Raw genomic sequence first — 18,622 nt, forward strand, 5'->3', positions numbered from 1 at the left:
CATTATCCACACATCTCTCCACCATTGTTATTACAATGTCTTTTCACTGCATGTAAAGACACTGTTGGTCTTTTAACTTTACATGTCAATTTCTCCTCATTGGCTTTCATTTCTCTTACATAATAACTGTTCACTTACTGTTTCTCTGAACCAACCATAATTTACAGCTAAACAATTCCCATTTATTCACAGTTTGGAGACACTGCTAACAAGCAAATGCCATTCTTAACTATGGATTTATTTCCTCAGTGTGTACTTTGAAAAATAACATGTTTTGTTCAGTTTGTAGCCATGCATGGACGCAGCACCAATCCAATTTCCTTTCATGTTAAATTGGTTCTAATAATCACACATATGATGATACAAGCAAGTAGACTGACACAGTTCTAAGCCATTAGGTATACTTTCTGATTGAGACACAAATTCTACTGTGATTTTCTTTATCAAATCTGGACAAATATGTCAAATAGTATTTATAGTGGTTGGATTAATCTACTGTAGTGAAAATGAAATTGATATGAAATATATTCTCTGTGTTGTAAATCATGGAATATTACCTGTTCTGGGAAATATATTATCTATGCTGTAAGTCATGGAACATATTTCCTCTGCTGTGGAATGTATTATCTATTCTGTATGTCATGGAATATTTTCCCTCTGCTATATAATATAGAATCCATGCTGTAAATGAATCCCTACCAAGTATCAGAAATATAAAATTAAACAGTTAGAAGTCCGAAGAGGTGTACAGGGGAGAAACCTTTTCACAGCATGAAGGTTATGTTGCCGAAGCACATCCTGCTCTAATGGATTGTACATGTGCATGTAATACCAAGCATACAGAGAGAAGAAATTAGCATCTAACAAATGCTGATTTTACTCTCAAATTAGTTATAGAAATCCAAAAGTGGCACAGGTAGAATAACCTGTGGGTTTACTGGCACCATTTGGCTCCACCATACTGGGGCCTGGGTTAAGGCGCCATCTTGGACATAACTGTGTCCAGAGTAATAGAACTCATTTGCGTTGAGGAGATGAGGTGCTTGGGTCCATTAAGGAAGCTGATACTCTTTTACCCTAGGAATATTCCTTGCAGCAGATTTATGAAATGTCCTTGGTATTTGCCCTACAGCAAGTGGTTTATCCTTCATTTTAGCTGGACAAAAGGCAATATGGCAACATCCTTTGGCGGTTTAAATGTCTAGAGGAAAGAAATATTAACCTGGAGTAAAAGGGTGAAATCAGAAGGACCCCCTTCTGGGTCAGTTTAGTCAGAGCCTGTATTGTATGACTGCAGTATGCCACTGCAAAACACCAAACAAATTTGATTTAAGTCTTTCCTGGAGAGATTGTAAATGGTGGAGATTATGAGCCACAATCAAAACACACTGCATAGCCATACAGTAAAAGTACATTCTCTTTCTGCTGGATTTCTCTAAGATACTAAGGTTAAAATTTGTTACAGTCCTCTCATTGCTGATAGAAAATTTTCCACCATCTTTACTCTATTTCATTGCAGACTTCTGCTCTACAGCAATAGGCATCCATACTGAACTGTCTTTTATTGTCATTCCTGTCTATGGTTATGATCCTAATAAGGATTATAAATAGATTTTGATGTAATGACTATTTTTATATATACATTTTAGGGTGGTTTAGGAGCCCCCGGCCCACCTGGCCTGCCTGGCCCAGCTGGTCAACCAGGCCCACCCGTAAGTAAAATTCAGCCTTGCTATGTACCTCTTGCCCCCTGAAATATACAGCCCCTATTCTCTCTCCTTGAATTTGGGTACGTTTTCAACCAACAAATCTAGATGCTGAGAATTTTATGAATATGTTGTGTTCTTTTATTGGTCTGTAATATCTCAGGAACAAATGATTCAATACCAGATTCTGCCCTTACTTAGACCCCAGGCATTCCCACTGAAATCAATGGAATTATAGGGCATGTAAATCATCATAGACTATGATCCTTAAAGATGCCTACATTCCAATTTTACTTATGGTCCACTGATAATGCTCCAGCCTCTTAATTCATACATACATTTAACAGCCCTAGTCATCTAAAGTGAATCTGGAAATTCCAGTGCATGTCCAGCCATATGCTATGGGCTTTGGATTTTTTAATATGAATCTCCATTTAGTGGAGTAGTTTCAATCCATATTGCACAGGGGCTTATTTCAATTGATTATTTGATCCTGTCAGTTTGTTTCCCTCTGGTTGTTCAGTAATTGTTCTGGGTGAATTATTTATTATCATTATGAGAGTACTGCAATATGTAGCAACTTCCTGGAGAAAAAAATAGTGATTTCTCAGCTGTGTTCTTCTACATATTAGGGTACTCATGGATACCAAGGTTCCCCTGGTGAGCCTGGACAACCTGGCCCTTCTGTAAGTATCACTCTACATTACTATTTGCTTAAAAATCATGCTCTTGCAGGCTTTCCATAGGCATATGCCCACCTTGCCTGAGTAAGGATGTTAGGATTGATCCCTTAAGAAATGAATTCGTAGAAGGAATATAGTCTATGCAACCTTTTAAAAAAAGAAACAAGTCACACCAGACTTTTCAATAGAATGGTAATAATCCATATGAATACATGTGAGAAAAAATTACTTCACTTTGGGTCTGATCCAAACCCCATTGAAGTCAAGTGTAATCCTTCCATTGACTTCAATGGGCTTTGGATCAGGCCTTATGAAAGGAAGACCCACAGAGAAGCAATTTTTTCTGTACATATTCACTATGGACCAAATTCAGTTCCATGGTGCACTAACCATTAGGGATGAGCAGTATTTGATGCAAATACTGCTCACAAAAATAGAGATAATTTTGGAAACCCTTATAACAATTAAACCCATTGCAAATTCTCCTTTTCATTGCTGATCAAATTCCTCTCCTATTTGGCTGAGATTTATCCATTGGTTCACACATTCAGATACGAATCTCTCATTTCACTCCTGTGGGCTCACCAAAGTGACTGGAACTTTATTAAACAATCTATGACATTTAGCTGGTTACTGCTTTTCATAAGCCTACCACAAATAGTAACAGGAAGAACATATCTGTGATGCATTTAACATTTATGGAATAATTTAAACCCACGTCAGCTGAATACTAGATAGGACAAAAACCTAGGCAGAATTGAACAGAGGTATAAAAATAGTGATTGCGTAAATGGTGATTTTGGTAAATCCTGTTGATTTCAATGGAACTATGCCAATATACACCTAAGGATCTGGCCCAATAATACTTTTAATCCCCAAAACTGAAAGTCTCCCTGTTCCACTGAGAGTGGGCATTAAGCAGTAAACTACGTGAGGGTTTAGGGATGGAATTAACCCTGCTATCTATGGGTTGCCTGTGTACCTGCAATGCATTCCCTCCTTGGCCACTGTTCCAACTCATGGGCATCAGGTTTCTGATTCCTGGATCTACATAGTCACAAATTATGGCCTTTCTAGTCCAATTGTGCCCTGCTTTCAAACCCTTCTGCAGCTATGATTTGGAGACATATAGAGGTCCACTCTGTGGAGTGCAGTTAGTCAAATGCCCCCTTACCCACCACTGTCATGAGATGCAGCGTGCCTTGGGCCAGACCTCCCCACTGGGTGGATTTAACCCTGAATGACTGCCCAGTGTATTTACCAAAGCTCTGTATTGCAGCTGTGCAAATATTTTGTGACATTTTAATACAACTGTTATTTGTGCATGATGGAAGTAAATTCATCTTTATTTTGTTTTCAGGGACCTCCAGGACCCCCAGGATTAGTAGGCCCAGCTGGTTCCTCAGGAAAAGATGTAAGTTCAATATTACTGTATATAATGGAGGAGGATCAAAATTACTGTGTGGTGTTATTAAAGCAGTGTCCCTTGGTACTTTGTTTAAGTATCTTTCAGGCTATCACATGTAATCCCTTGATTTGTGGATTTCATAATATGTCTGTAAAAATTTGCTCTCTGTTAAAACTTGGTATGAAATGTCTCCGTTCCAGAGGAGTTGTGACAATCTCCAGCCCCTTATGAAACATATCACAAATAATATGTAGACACAATTAGTGAGGTCAGAACTAAGTGGCTGACTTGGCAGTTGCTCTGAATTTCTTTGCATTGGCCAGTTTTAGTTGTAAACCATAGTTTAGTTTACCATTTGTGTGTTAACAACTTAGAGCAGGGACCGGCAACCTTCGGCACGTGGCCCGCCGAGCGGTTTGTTTACCTGCCACGTCCTTAGGTTCAGCCGATCGTGGCTCCCACTGGCCGCAGTTCGCCGCTCCAGGCCAATGGGGGCTGTGGGAAGCAGTGGCCAGCACATCCCTCGGCCCGCGCCGCTTCCCACAGCCCCCATTGGCCTGGAGCAGCAAACCGTGGCCAGTGGAAACCACAATCGGCTGAATCTGTGGACTCGGCAGGTAGACAAACCAGCCCGGCCCACCAGGGGGCTTACTCTGGTAGGCCAGGGGCCAAAGGTTGCCAATCCCTGGCTTAGGGTGTCTGTGCTTCTATTGTAGTTCCAAGCTTTTATGTTTGTTTGGGTGGGTTGATCATTTCCCCTGAGTGTGCTACGGAGATGAATTGATTTTTTTTTCTAGATCCCAATATACAGTCCTTCATATTTGTCACCTGTATTTTATGCAAAGATCTTACAAACTTGACACCTAGCACTGAACTCATTAAGGGCCTGATCGAAAGCCCAGTGCAGTCAATGGATGACTCCCATTAAGTTTAATGGGGTTTGGATCAGGCCATAAATCAGGCAGTGATAGGATAGAGCCTACTTTTGATATGTGCCTGAAATCTTGTTCTGAGCCACATTAACTTTGAATCTTTGGGAAATGGGTTCTATGGTCATGAACGACCAAGTTTTGGCTCACAAAACAAAATAGACTATTTTGCATGGCTATCATACAGAGAGACACAATCAGTCAATAAAACTCTTTGTCCCTTTTGACTGTTTCTCCATGTGTGGTAAATATCAGAGGCATCACAAGGCTTCTGTGATGCCATCATTTCTACCAAGAATAGCATGGCTAACTCTGGAACTTACTCCATGATAAGAATGGATCATGAGCTGTGACGATGGGCTTCTAATGTAAAGACAAAATTGTGCTATGAGACAGATTTCACCCTGGTATAAACTGATGTGACCCCCTCCACCCATTCATGTAAATGAGAGTTGCATCAGTTTATTCCAAGGTGTGTTTAGTCCTGTATTACTAGTTCTTTGCCAAAAACTGAAGTAACAACAGAGCAAAACCATTTATTCTGTCCATAGGGAGAACCTGGAAGACCAGGCAGACCTGGAGAGCGTGGATTACCTGGACCTGCGGTAAGAAAGAGCCCCCAAGAAAGCTCTTCTGAATGAAAAACCAACTTGTTGATTTTGCATTTTGTTAACTATACCACCAGACTGACTATGCTACTTAATATGTCTTCGTTTCTGTGCTTCATTACTCCACCGTATTTGTAATTTACATATTCTTCTATGTTTATATGTTTAGGGCCACAAAGGACCCCCTGGTATGCCTGGATTCAATGGAATGAAAGGTCACAGAGTAAGTATTATTGTAAGGTTATTTTTGAGTGAATTACTCTAACTGAATCATTATGTAACAGGCGCAAGCACTCCCGTTTGCAGAATTTTTGGAAAGTTCAGATCTGAACTCCACAACTGGCTCTTCTGTCAGTAATGGGCCTTTTGAAAATCTAAAACCCTGGCCACGAACACCCTATACTTTGGGAAAGTTCTGATCTGGATTCAAAATGTGTCCCTTTGTCCCATCTCTGCTTTTCTCTGCTTATTTTGATTTACCAATAATACTGACAAAAATAAATTACCTGGATGTATTCTTAACTACGAGCCAAATTTTGATCCCTGTATTTACATTGTTGAGAAGTTACCCAAATGAGCAGTCCTATGGAAATAAATGCGATTACTTGTGGCACTAAATACTCATCTGTCTAACAAGGAGTTCATAGTCTATTTCTAAGCATGCACTGATCATCTTTTGCATGTTTATGTTCCTGAAACATTTTACAACTGGATTTGTTAAAACTATTTTGATTTTCTGTTGTATTACTGTTTGAACCAATATAAGCCATCTTCCTACAATGTAAGATGTGTCAGCTTTTCAGGTTAAAAAAAAAAAAGGATGCACTTGAAGTTCAATAGTGATCAAGGATTATCATGTTTTCAAGAGTAGAAATGAAATGTACGTTATTTTTGGTTCCCTTAGGGCTTTGATGGAAGAGATGGTGCCAAAGGCGACAGTGGTGCTCCTGGTCTGAAGGTAAAGTGATTTTGTTGCAGCCTCTAGAAAGTATGTAATTTTACTCTGAATCAATAACAAAACTGTATTTTGTGTATTTGCTTCTGTAAAACCACTTACGCTTCTTAAGTCCTGGCTGATCATGTCCATATAAATAATCAATTACTCTAGGGGAGTTTGTTGTCTGCAATTGCAGCACATCTCATATGATTTTATAACAGTAACGGAGAAAAGATGGAGATTCCCATGTCTGAATAGTATGTTCAACTCCATTACTTTAAAAAGATGCTTTACTGATACACTTCAGACCCAGTTCACCTCTGTGTTACTCCAGCTTAATGCCAGAGTAACTCAATTGATTTTAATGGAATTACAGCCATGTAGAACTGAAGTAACACAATGATGGATCAGGCCCCAACCCTTTTTGTTTTAATATTTTGTGCCTGAGGTTGTCGAGACGTCTCAATCCCCATTGACTTCAGTAGAAGTTGAAGAAGCTGAATACCTCATAGAAGGTGTTTAGCATCTCAGAGGATTGGGACCTTGCTTGTTACTATGTGTCATCCCTACAAGAGATCACTAATGAAATCTGGTAATAAAGATTAATGCTGTCAAAACATGATATTCTCTTTATATAACAGGGTGAAAATGGTCTTCCTGGAGAAAATGGATCACCTGGGCCAATGGTAATTTTTTTTCATTATCATTTAATTGGAAGTTACAGTAACTGATACTTTTTCTGCTTAGTATTTCTTACTATGTTCCGCTCTCTTCTGACTTTATTTCTTAAGAGCTTGATTCTGCCACCCTTCACACACACTGAGTACTGCTTACCCATGCAGACAGCCCCACTGAAACATTTCGAAGCAAAATTGTTTTTCTTCTTGTTGTTTGTTACATGGTGTCTTTGGAAATCCATTTCCCAAATTAATAATCGTATGTTCTTTAGGGTCCAAGAGGTCCAGCTGGTGAAAGGGGGAGACCAGGATCTCCTGGTTCTGCTGTAAGTAATTGGAACAAAACTACAGGATTGCTATTATTTCTGTTGCACAACCCAACAGGTGTACAGCATGCTTTTTAGACACACAAAATAAAAGCTCCCTGACTCACAGAGCTTACAATCTAAGTGAGATGTAGTACATCAAATAGTGTATAGGAGGATATGGCAGAATATATAGTTTCCGCAAAATCATCATGAAAATTTACCAGCCAAAGATCAATGGTTGTAGTAAAGGGCATACAGATTTGTTACATGCCACGTGTCCTTAATGAGTCCTTCTTTATATTGTATGCTAATATATTATACTTTGAGGGTATAAGTTCAGCCAACAGGGTGGGCAGGATGGAGTAGAGGTCAGCATTACAAGACTAACTAAACAAAGTGACTGCTGTAGAGAAGAGTGAGACTGTGGTGTCCCAGCTTGGCTTACAAGGGGAGGTCGTAATTAACACTAGCTAATGCAAACAAGTCTCAACCTAAAATATAACAGAACAGGGACTGTTTATGCTAGTACTCAATGTACTGAGCAATGAAGATGTCTGATACATCTACAGCAGAGGTAACAGGCCTTAAATCATTGTTAGTTCTCTTGTGCCACATTTTATCCTTTCTCTGTGGTTGTAAGCTATAGTCATTCAAGAATGCATGACATCTATTGCTGTCTTATTTACAGGTCACACGCATTATGTTTTGCTTTATTAAGCATGATTGCTATGCATTAAAGAATTTCTGGTGTCTAATAACATATTTCCTTGTCTACCACTATCGTATCATTACAGCAAAGTGCATGTACAATCGATAGGCCCCTTTTGGATATTATTATTATTACTACTGCTACTACTATTGTTATTTAATATAGTATGCCACCATACCTGAGGAATTGTGTGTACCTTAATAAAATATATAGGAATGCATGAACACACAGAAACATGGTTTGAAAGTCAAAATCATTGTCCAATATCAAAGTGCTTGGCTTTTTAGCCCCAAAGAGAATGTTTGGTATGTGATTATGTTGTATTCTTTTGGTAGGGTGCCCGTGGTAATGATGGTACTCCAGGAACATCTGGACAACCTGTAAGAAACTTAACTATTGTTTTCCCTTAACTATTGTATTGCTTAACTATTTTTCTCTTGCCCATGTGCTTGATGTCCTACAACGCCACCCACTAATTGGACATGGTTTGCCTTATGAACTGGTGTCTTATGCAATTATACTTTTCAAGAACTTTATGCTTATTATGATTGAAAGATAAAACCTTTATTTTTGATGAAGAATAAAAAGAAAATAAGAGAAATCATGATCCTGTAAATAAAAAGGATGTGTATGTATATCCAAGCTTTTCTCTAATTATTTACTGACAAAGATAATGGAAACTCTTTATATGGGCCAGATTTGGAATGATTTCATCATATAAGTCACCCTAGCGCTAGACCATGATGTCAAGCTGTCTAGACTAGCTCACGAGCAAGAGTGCCAACCTCAGGGCAGACTGTCAAGGAACAGGGCATAAACCCCAAACTGATGTATGTTCTATAATTAGATTTCATCAACCAAGTAACAAGTGTGAACTCCGGTCTATCTTGCCTTTGTGGTAATTGACCCTTACCCCAAAAATCACAACAATATTCAGGTTACTCCCAGTCCCAAAGGACCAGTCATTTACTCCAGGTCAGTTGTACCTCAGATCTCAAACCAAAAACAATGCTTGTAGCCAGTCCTATAATACTAACTAAAGAGTTATTAACTCAGAAAAATAAATGAGATGGTTATTTACAAGGTTAAAGCAGGTAAACAGACACACACAAATGAGATACAGTCTTAGATTTCAAAAGGTAATCGTAGCTACTATAATATGCAAGCTCTATATGTCCTTTAGCGCTAGCACAAGCCAAGCAGTTGGGGATCCCTTGCTTATGCTTAGAAACATTGCCCTCTCCAAATTCCAAACAGCATCCTGATATAGTTCCTTCTTGTCAGGCATTTTTATTCTCTTCCCCCAGAGTTCAGGCTGATGGGATGAGTTCACACGCAAGCCCCTCCTTCATGAATGTGGGGGAGAGCAATCAACAAAGTCTTTGTCCTTTGATGCTTCACACTGGCTCATTTGGTCTCAATAGGCCATATAAACCATGGGGTAGCCCAACTTTTTTATTTTTCCAACTACGTAGAAATTGTAATAGTAGCAACCATATTCTCCTCTTTTCCCTCTCACATGCTTTCATTCAAGTGATCTGTTAAAATAGTTTGTGTAATATCATCTCGATAATCATACTTTTCAAATTGAAATTATTCAGGTACAAAAACATCCACATCTGATTGAAAATGTACATTGAATAAGGGTAACTAAAGTATAGGTGTGATATTTTAAAACCACCCAAATTTCATCTTCTAGAGTATGACTCATATTTCTTGATATTTTGCCAGATGTTTTTTTTCATGACAGAAAAAAACTCTCTCGGGTTTATTTTCAAATTAAGATTCATTCCATATGACCTTCACCTCTTGTAATAACTTTGCCTTCTTTATTTAAGGGTCCCCCTGGCCCTCCAGGAACTGCAGGATTTCCAGGCTCTCCAGGTTCTAAGGTACCTATTTGAAGATCTATTTTACCATATGACATATGTCTACATATATACCTCAGAGATACTGGTGTGTATTTTTCACTAGATGGTTCCTCACTTTCTGGCTGCTGTCACATTTCTTGGAGGTCTATAGCTGATGTATTTTCATACACAGAATTAGGCAAATCATGTTCACTTCACTCTCACAGGCACTCCCATTGCAACCAATGCATGTGAATGCAGTGAGGATTTGGCCCAAGGCCTGTAACATCTCTCACTTCTGCATATGTTTTGGAAGTTTCTCCAAGATACTTTCATGCTGACCTCTAGACACATTTACAATACAAGTAATACAATCATCCAGCAGTACTACTAATTTTGTGTGTCAGCCATTCTAATGTGAAGCCCACACCTGTGCACATCACTGTCCTTGCAACTGTTGATTTCTTTATCCTTCTCCTTTTTTAGCCCTTCTTCTCTGGAGACTCTCTCTGCTCCTCCATGTTAAATATACAAATGATGTGCTCTTTTTTATTCTTTTCTTATGTTAAAAGGACTAAATTGCAGTCTTGTTCCTCTAAGGAATACTGTAAGGTGCAGGATGGGGCTTTGGCAACTAGGTAAAGGTACTCTGATGCATTCTACCTGCACAGGAACGAGGCAGACACAATGCCTTATAGTGCATGAGAGGCAATGTGCTTTCTATCACTCTTTCGAACTGCATGAGACAATATGCAGTACGTCAGCAAGTGCTGCCCAGCACATATTGCCAAGTTCTAGCTGGCTGTGTTCCCTTAGATCAGTTACCTGCCCACTTTGCTCAGGATAGGCTAGTGTCAGCATTCTGCCTGGGTCAGGCAAAGGTGCACTGGCTGAGGAAGAGGTAATGAGGCTAAAATGTTAATATTATGCATTGGGAGCAATACTAGAGGGAGTTCAATTTGCTCTCATACCATCTTCTTCATAGGGTGAAGCTGGTGCTCCTGGTTCCCCAGGCTCTGATGGTACCCCTGGACAAAGAGGAGAACCTGGTCCACAAGGTCATGCTGGTGCAGCTGGTTCTCCTGTAAGTAACAAACATCACATAAGTCCTCGGAAATATTGTGCTGGTTATACAAACATATTGTTATGATTACTGCCATACAAATTGATGATTGCAAAGTGCTATGGAATTTTTGGATTTAAGGACACTGTGTTAGCATTGATTAATCATTTCTTCTTTCCAGGGCAATCCTGGAAGAGATGGAAACCCAGGTGGTAAAGGTGAAACGGTAAGTATCCCACCAAATTGTCATTTTTTGCAATGTTATTGGTCGGGGTTACAGTTTTGATTACACAGCATTCAGTAATGCCATGCTTTATTCATATTAGTGTCCTTCAATCCCACACAGGGCCCTGCTGGTATTCCTGGTGCTCCTGGGTTGAGTGGAGCCCGTGGCCCTCCTGGTCCCGCAGGTACCAATGGAATTCCCGGACAAAGAGGCCCGTCAGTGAGTTACCAACATTCTTTTCATTACTAAGATAAAACAAGGGGATAAATTCCCCATCACCTGCAACCCCCAGTAGGGTTGCACAGGTGTACAGGAAGTCCTCGGACTTATGACACAATTCATTCCACAAAATTGTGTTGTAAGTCGAAATGTAAGTCGAAAACACTTTTGCCATCGGAATCAATGGTAGGATTGAGGATTAAGGGGGGATTGGTTCCTGAACCAAGGCTTGATATACTATTTTCACCACAATAACCCAGTTTTTTGTACTAAATGAATTATAGATGACTAATGTTGCAACATCAATGTATTTACTGTACACTGTATTTTGTAAACATCATTCAAATAAACATATACACTCACACATGCTGCTCAGGATGCTGGCAACACAAGCTCAGAAAGCCAAGGAGAATGGCACACATGCTGAGACTCAGCCAATCACGGTTCAAGATTTCTGATTGGCTGAGCCTGGAGCCAGGAGCCAATCAAAAACAAGTGGCAACCCTACCCAGCAACAACCTACCCTGATGCCTCTAAGCCAATCAGAAGTGACCCCTTCCAGCTCCTACCAGTATAATGCAAACAGGAAGTGATTTCAAGCAAACTTTATGCAAATTGAGTGTCCTAAGGTCAAAACAAGCATCGTAGGGGTGAAATGGGCAGTCAATAGAAAAGCGTCATAAGTGGCATCCAACTTAACTCAGGCATCATAAGTCTGAGGACTCCCTGTACGTGACAGAAGAATATGGCTTCTGGAGTTCTGTTAGGAGCCTTCAGCCATTTCCTATATATTTGAACTTGCCTAGTCAATTCTACTGTTACGAATTACACCTGGTAGGACACGCATACAACTGCTGTGAATTATACCTTGTAGGACACGCACACAAATGCTACGAATTACACCTGGTAGGACAGGCACACAAATGCTGCGAATTATACCTGATAGGACAGGCACACCAATGCTACGAATTACACCTGATAGGACACGCACAGTTCGAATCTAGGCTGAGGCACAGAAACAAAGTCCACAACTGCAGAGTTCCCAAAAAACACTAAGTTTATTATGCTCGAGCGTGGTGCCCCCCTGCTAGCCAGGGGGGGACCACGAATATAGATTATACAAAGGTTATATACTTTTTAGCAAAGCATGTTGCCCTCGTTCATCGGAAACCTTAGCCAATAAACAAACCCTTGTCTTATCTACCACCTATCCCTGCTTGGTGCATTCCTCGTGCTATACCAGTATGTTTAATTACACAGCATGGTCCTAAAGCCATGCATCGGTAACTTTTATTATCAGAATGGGAGGCCTCACATCAAGGCCAAGAGACAGGGAGTTAGAGACTGACAAAAACCAGATACTGGGAGTCAAGGCAGGCTGGAGACAAGGAGGAGGATTTTCACAGGGATTCAGTATCTAAGGATCACTCCTCCTGGTGTATGATGTGCTGGCATTTAAACAATGGTGGGCCCCAAACCAAAATGAAGTCACATGTGCTAACTTTTCCTTAACACTACCATCCCTTTGCAATTGTCTATTATAATTATCCAACCAACAAAACAGAAAAGCACAGCAAAGCAAAAACTTTGGTAACAGTATAATATTGCAAAGCCATAGTAAAATTACAGATTTTTGTCCATCATAACTATTCCAAGTGTTGAACCTTATTGACATCTCAACATATCTCAATTGACATACAGTAATTATATCTTTGGGTGGTAGGAGGATGTATCTGGATGGCCACTCAGATTTAAACTCACACCATTCATCCATTTCTAATTGTTACATATAAAAATTTTCATCTTTTTTATTTCTAAATTTCCTTGGGCCTGCCCCTATGAAATCTACTCATAGTGTGTAAAATGCTTATTATTGTATTAACATTGAAATTAACATGCTGTGTCCTGACAGAATTACTCCATAATTCCTCAAACCTTATTAATGCAAATTCCCATTGGCATCCAGCAAAACTGACATCAAACTTCCAGTGATTCAAAACCAGAATGAAACCTAGGGTTTGACCCAATGGAAGCACTCACCTGAGTAAGGGTTACAGGATCATCTCTTTTACAGAGAGGATGTGTAACAAGCTCAAGTAGGAGTCTTCCACTTCTGTTTGACTCCTGTAAGCAGATAAACCATAAAAATGAGCTGACAATTTAAATGCTGAGAGATATATTTCTTATTATTATTGTTATCTAACAAACCTACCGAAATATTCTGTTATGTAGAAGCATTAATGGAAGTGTGTTCTGTTTAGGGTGAACCTGGTAAGAACGGTGCAAAAGGAGAGCCAGGCTTACGAGGAGAGCGTGTAAGTGATTTTCTAAATATTCTAATTTCTTTAATGCATCATCATGTTTTACAAGCTTATTAATAACAGTCCTTACCCCAGGCAAAACTTCCATTGAACTCAGTGAGAGTTTTGCCTCTGCACAATATGTTTTCACTTGTTCCTGCTTTGTCACTAGGGTGAAAATGGTATTCCAGGTGCTGCTGGTCCTCCTGGCGAAGAAGGCAAAAAGGGTGCTAATGGTGAGCCAGGCACAAATGGTTTACCTGGAACACCAGGAGAAAGGGTAAGTCACTCCAAGTTACCACACTGGGTAGTTAAATCATATGTCACATACCATGTACCAAAACTTGGGATTCAAACTTTGAATCCAAATAGATATTGAACCAAACTTCCAGATGTGAACATCCCACATACTGGAAAACTTCAGATCCAAATCCTAATCTAGATCTGCTCTGCATGGCTTGGGTCTTTCTTTACTTTAAAATACATTAAAGTTATTCTTCTTTTCATAGTTAGAGGGTTATTAATCTTGAAAAAACTGGTGTTTCTACACAAGATTTTGAACCGAATAAGAACAGAAAAGTATAGTGTAATATGTATTAAAGATGCCAAATACAATCCCGCTACAATTTGTAGAATGACAATGAAATTGAATTCCTGCAGATCAAATGAACATGACAAAGTTTCAACTCTTGAAAGTGAAATTAAGATTGATTCATCCATATTCAGGATAATTAGCTGATTCTTCTGCCAACAGTCTTTTAACAATTAGATGCTACTGGTTTGTATAGAGTTTTATCATGGAATAATTATTGAAATAAATTGTTCCAGCATCATCAACAATGACAGCCTGCTGCTCATTTTAATTTCCTGTTCCCACCTAAAACAAATTAGAATTGAGATTGATTCAATTTTATATTCACTAACTTTGGAAAGTATTTTGGAAAGTTGTGAGGAAATCAGAGATGCACAGTGAACAAAATATGAGGAGGTTGAATGCATGAGTGAACTGCAAATGGAAAGTTGTCTTAAAACAATGCAGATAATATTAACTAATGTCATCAAAACATTGCAACCAAGAGGCCTTCTTAAAGAATGATAGAGAAGGAAAATCATTTTTCAAGGCTGAAATGTGTTAATTTTTTAACATGAATTTAAGGAAATCCTAAAGAATAGGGCCTATACCAATGCCCATTGAAGTCACTTATAGGACTCCCTTTGACTTCAGTGGACGTTGGATTAGACCCAAAGTGCACTGTGCATACAGAAAAAGGATCTTGAATCTGTACAGCCAGGATGGAATGTCATCTCCATGTATCTCCTTCACTGAATATCACTAAAATGTGAGTAAAAGTGGTTGGTTAAGAAACATCAAAGTTTGTTATTACAACATTTAAAAATATTTGGATCTATTTGTGTGAACAGAACTTTGCACATGATCTTTCAAGAAACCAGCAGATGTTTTTGATCGTCTCTGCTACATAGGTAGACTTTGCATGATATTTGATCCACAGGAATAAAATGTCTGCTCTCTTGCTTGCAGGGTACCCCAGGTTCCCGTGGCATACCTGGTAGTAATGGACTTCCTGGAGAAAAGGTACATGCTTCCCCAATTTTATGAAATCCATTATAATAATGATCATTTAAATAGCTTTATTTACTTATTGTGAATGTCCAATGTCCTTTTTAAAAATATTAAGGGTCCTGCTGGTGAACGTGGTGGTCCAGGCATTGCAGGTCCAAGAGGAGCTCCGGGAGAACCTGGACGCGATGGTGGCCCTGGTCTTCCAGGAATGAGAGTAAGAGAGAATGTTCTTTTAATGTGCTATTAAGATAATTTGATGATGATCTTTATTACAGGTGACTGAGCTGGTTTGATTCAGCAACCAGAGCCAAATTTCCAATGGGATATCAAACCTTTTTGAGATTTTCAATCCGTGTCGATATCTATTTTATGTATTTAATTAATTATATTTACACCCTGTGCACCCTGTGCACTTTGTGGTTGTGGTCAAAAATGGAACTAGAAGTGCAAAAAATACTTTAAGGACACTCCTTCTTATGGCATTTCCAACCCAGGCGTTCAAGCTCAAGAGAATTAAACAATCTGAATAAATTTTGGATAAGTATTCAGATTTCTGGGTACTTAGCTAAACCCCTGAACCTTTGACTGTTTGCCACCATATCTGAATTTCAATTAGCTCAAAATCCTTTCAGTACATTTTGGTGATTTTCAAAGCAATGAGTTAAATCCTTTCCTGAGTGCATTAGGGAGTGTCTGAAGTTGAGTTGTAGTAACCTCCAAAGCTGCCCTCGTGCCCTTCCACAGAAGTGTATTTGGTCAGTGGACCATATAATACCAAATCAACCAGCACTGACCTGCCCCACTCCCACAACATTTCTCTACAGTTGGGAGCAGGAAGACTATATGAAGCTGCACTCCATAGGATGCAGGAGGTACCAAACTGTTCAAGTTACAGCTTGGCTCTTATAGTTTTTGACCCTATATAAAGTTCCATTGGATAATTTTATATTTAATCTAATTTTATATAAAATATAAAATTTGAACATTATTTTTTTCGGTTATGAAGCATTTAGTAAATGTGCTGTTTGGTCTTTGGCATAGAATATTTGATGCCCATAGACTCAATCAGAGAGAAGTTATAAGGCATTAGGCATAAAAAGCAGAAAAGTAAAATGTGCTCTACTGAGAATTAGTGGGTACTGGTGACTAATATTTGTAAGTTCAAAGGTCAGCAACCACTGATTTTTCCATACAGGCTTATGAGTTATTACATTTTACAATAAAATAGTTTTTATTGGAAATCAATGTGATTTTCAGACATACAATGTGATATACATCATATATTTGGTAAATTGAAGAGCAAAACCAAAATTACTAAGAACGTGCTATTAAATGTAGTTGTATGTAAACAATAGGGACTTAATGAAAATGCTTTCATTGCATACTTTAATTTTAGAGAATAATGATTGCTTTTTGGTGCCTAAAGCAACTTCATTCCCTCTATCGAATATCTCCGAATGGGCTGAATCCCTATTAAATTAATTATTGAGCAGCTTGTCCCTTGTAAATCCAATGGATTTCTTTAGTGAGCCTGAAATGGTTTTGTAAAACTAACTGTAAATAATGGTGTCTGTATAGAATGTAATCTAACAACATTAGCTTTTTCACTAAAAATTAACATATTTTTTCTTCAAATGAAGGGTTTGACAGGAAGTCCAGGAAGCCCAGGACATGATGGCAAACCCGGCCCTCCAGTACGTACATTGCACAAATATTATATGATAATACTGTCACTGGGCTTGCCTTTGATCTCACTTATCACCATTATCACTCCATTGGAGTCCTGGTGTAAAATGTAGGGGAGATCAGAAACAAGTTCATTAGTTGTATTCTGTGTTAATTTTACAGTGACCGACTATTCCATATATTTTTCATTGTAACGGCACTGTCCAAACTTTGTTATTTAACATCACTATAAACACTGACTCCTCTTCCACAGGAGTTTACATGTAATTTAAAAAAAATCATAAAAGTGTATTTCAAATGAAAAGTTAGCCAAAAATAACATAGTCTTTGCTCACCTTTTAGCTCTTCCATTTGATTTTTTTTAAACATTTCTCTATTGTTCACATAATCATTTGTTTCTTCTAATTGTCGCTATCTCTCTCCTGCATCAGGGTAATCAGGGAGAATCTGGCCGACCTGGTCCTCCAGGCCAATCAGGTCCACGAGGTCAACCAGGTGTGATGGGTTTCCCAGGTCCTAAGGGTAATGAGGTTAGTGTAATTCCTTGACTTAAAAAACATATACTTAATGGGCCAGGTCCTCTGCAGTTGTAGATCAGTTTAGTTCCATTGATTTTGATGGTGCTACATTGATCTAATTCTGCAGATGATCTGGCCCTATACCTATGAAACTCTCATTTTAACTAGAGTTTGAATTAGAAACATGTATTTTAAATATGTCTGGTCTTTCCCTTTTTAAAGGGTGCGCCAGGTAAGAATGGAGAAAGAGGTGCCCCTGGACCCCCTGGCACACAGGTCAGTTTCATTTATCAGCTTCTCTTTAGTAATAATTCACAATGTCCTCTGTGATTTTAATCCTTTTAAAAATTGCACTGATCCATAATCAGTCTCATTTTGTGATTTGATAGGGTCTTCCTGGAAAGAGTGGTGATATCGGCATCCAAGGTCCTCCAGGAGTCGCTGTAAGTGCAATGTCCAGCATCTCAAAAAAGAAAAGTCTTGGAACAGCTGATACATTTTCTGTAAAAAACACATGTTAATATTTCCCAAATACTTTTCAACTGCTTAGTGTTAGTGGTCTGCAAAGGGAGTGTGAACCTTGAGAGAGAACATTTTCTTCTCTGATGGAGAGAGAAATTTCCCATTAGTTATAAAGACAGAAACACCTGGTGGACTAACTTGTCTTTGTTTGTTTGTTAATAAGTACTCAGTTTGTTAAAGATAACTAAGACAGAAGTTCTGTTCATATAAACTGAAGTGAATGGAGCTGTGCCAGTTTAAACCAATTTAAGGATTATTGGAGAAATTTACAATTTCCTTTGGCAGTTTACCAGTGTTAAAGTTAGGTAACCTGGGTGCTGTATTAGGCATGTCTACGAAGGTAGTCTTTCTGCTGGAATTTTAGCTGATGGTAAGAGAGGAAAGATGGAAAGAATCTTTGCATGAGCTCCCAGAGGTACTGGCCTCAAGAATTCACAATACCTCTTTGAATGCAGCAAGATGAGCATGGATGAGTATGACAAGATGGCATCCCCCTTTAGAAGTGGGACACTGCCGTGCTTTCTTGTCTACCTGCTCCTTCTGTGGAAGCTAGCAGAGCTAGCCTAGAGCAGAAATTTCATTTAGGGGAGCACAAGGAGTGCCATTATGTGATCTCTTCTTCCATTCCACAATGACTTACTCATACAGTTGAGTCCCTTGTGTATTGGAAAAACATCCATAAAGCAACTTG

The 18,622-nt window shown here is 38.9% G+C and overlaps 1 protein-coding gene across 1 annotated transcript in view; it reads left to right on the forward strand.

Annotated features, from left to right (window-relative positions):
* The window catches only part of COL3A1 (collagen type III alpha 1 chain), a 69,108-nt gene that overhangs the window by 31,409 nt on the left and 19,077 nt on the right, over positions 1-18,622 (forward strand). Inside the window, exons 6-26 of the mRNA XM_073306132.2 lie at positions 1,650-1,712; positions 2,339-2,392; positions 3,750-3,803; positions 5,278-5,331; positions 5,504-5,557; positions 6,239-6,292; positions 6,913-6,957; positions 7,221-7,274; positions 8,301-8,345; positions 9,804-9,857; positions 10,801-10,899; positions 11,060-11,104; positions 11,225-11,323; positions 13,585-13,638; positions 13,796-13,903; positions 15,164-15,217; positions 15,321-15,419; positions 16,846-16,899; positions 17,323-17,421; positions 17,632-17,685; positions 17,799-17,852. Of these exons, the coding sequence (XP_073162233.2) occupies positions 1,650-1,712; positions 2,339-2,392; positions 3,750-3,803; positions 5,278-5,331; positions 5,504-5,557; positions 6,239-6,292; positions 6,913-6,957; positions 7,221-7,274; positions 8,301-8,345; positions 9,804-9,857; positions 10,801-10,899; positions 11,060-11,104; positions 11,225-11,323; positions 13,585-13,638; positions 13,796-13,903; positions 15,164-15,217; positions 15,321-15,419; positions 16,846-16,899; positions 17,323-17,421; positions 17,632-17,685; positions 17,799-17,852 (1,350 nt within the window). The remainder of the gene's footprint in view (positions 1-1,649; positions 1,713-2,338; positions 2,393-3,749; positions 3,804-5,277; positions 5,332-5,503; positions 5,558-6,238; positions 6,293-6,912; positions 6,958-7,220; positions 7,275-8,300; positions 8,346-9,803; positions 9,858-10,800; positions 10,900-11,059; positions 11,105-11,224; positions 11,324-13,584; positions 13,639-13,795; positions 13,904-15,163; positions 15,218-15,320; positions 15,420-16,845; positions 16,900-17,322; positions 17,422-17,631; positions 17,686-17,798; positions 17,853-18,622) is intronic.

This window comes from Lepidochelys kempii, chromosome 11 (assembly GCF_965140285.1).
Source record: "Lepidochelys kempii isolate rLepKem1 chromosome 11, rLepKem1.hap1, whole genome shotgun sequence".
Taxonomy (NCBI): Eukaryota; Metazoa; Chordata; order Testudines; family Cheloniidae; genus Lepidochelys; species Lepidochelys kempii.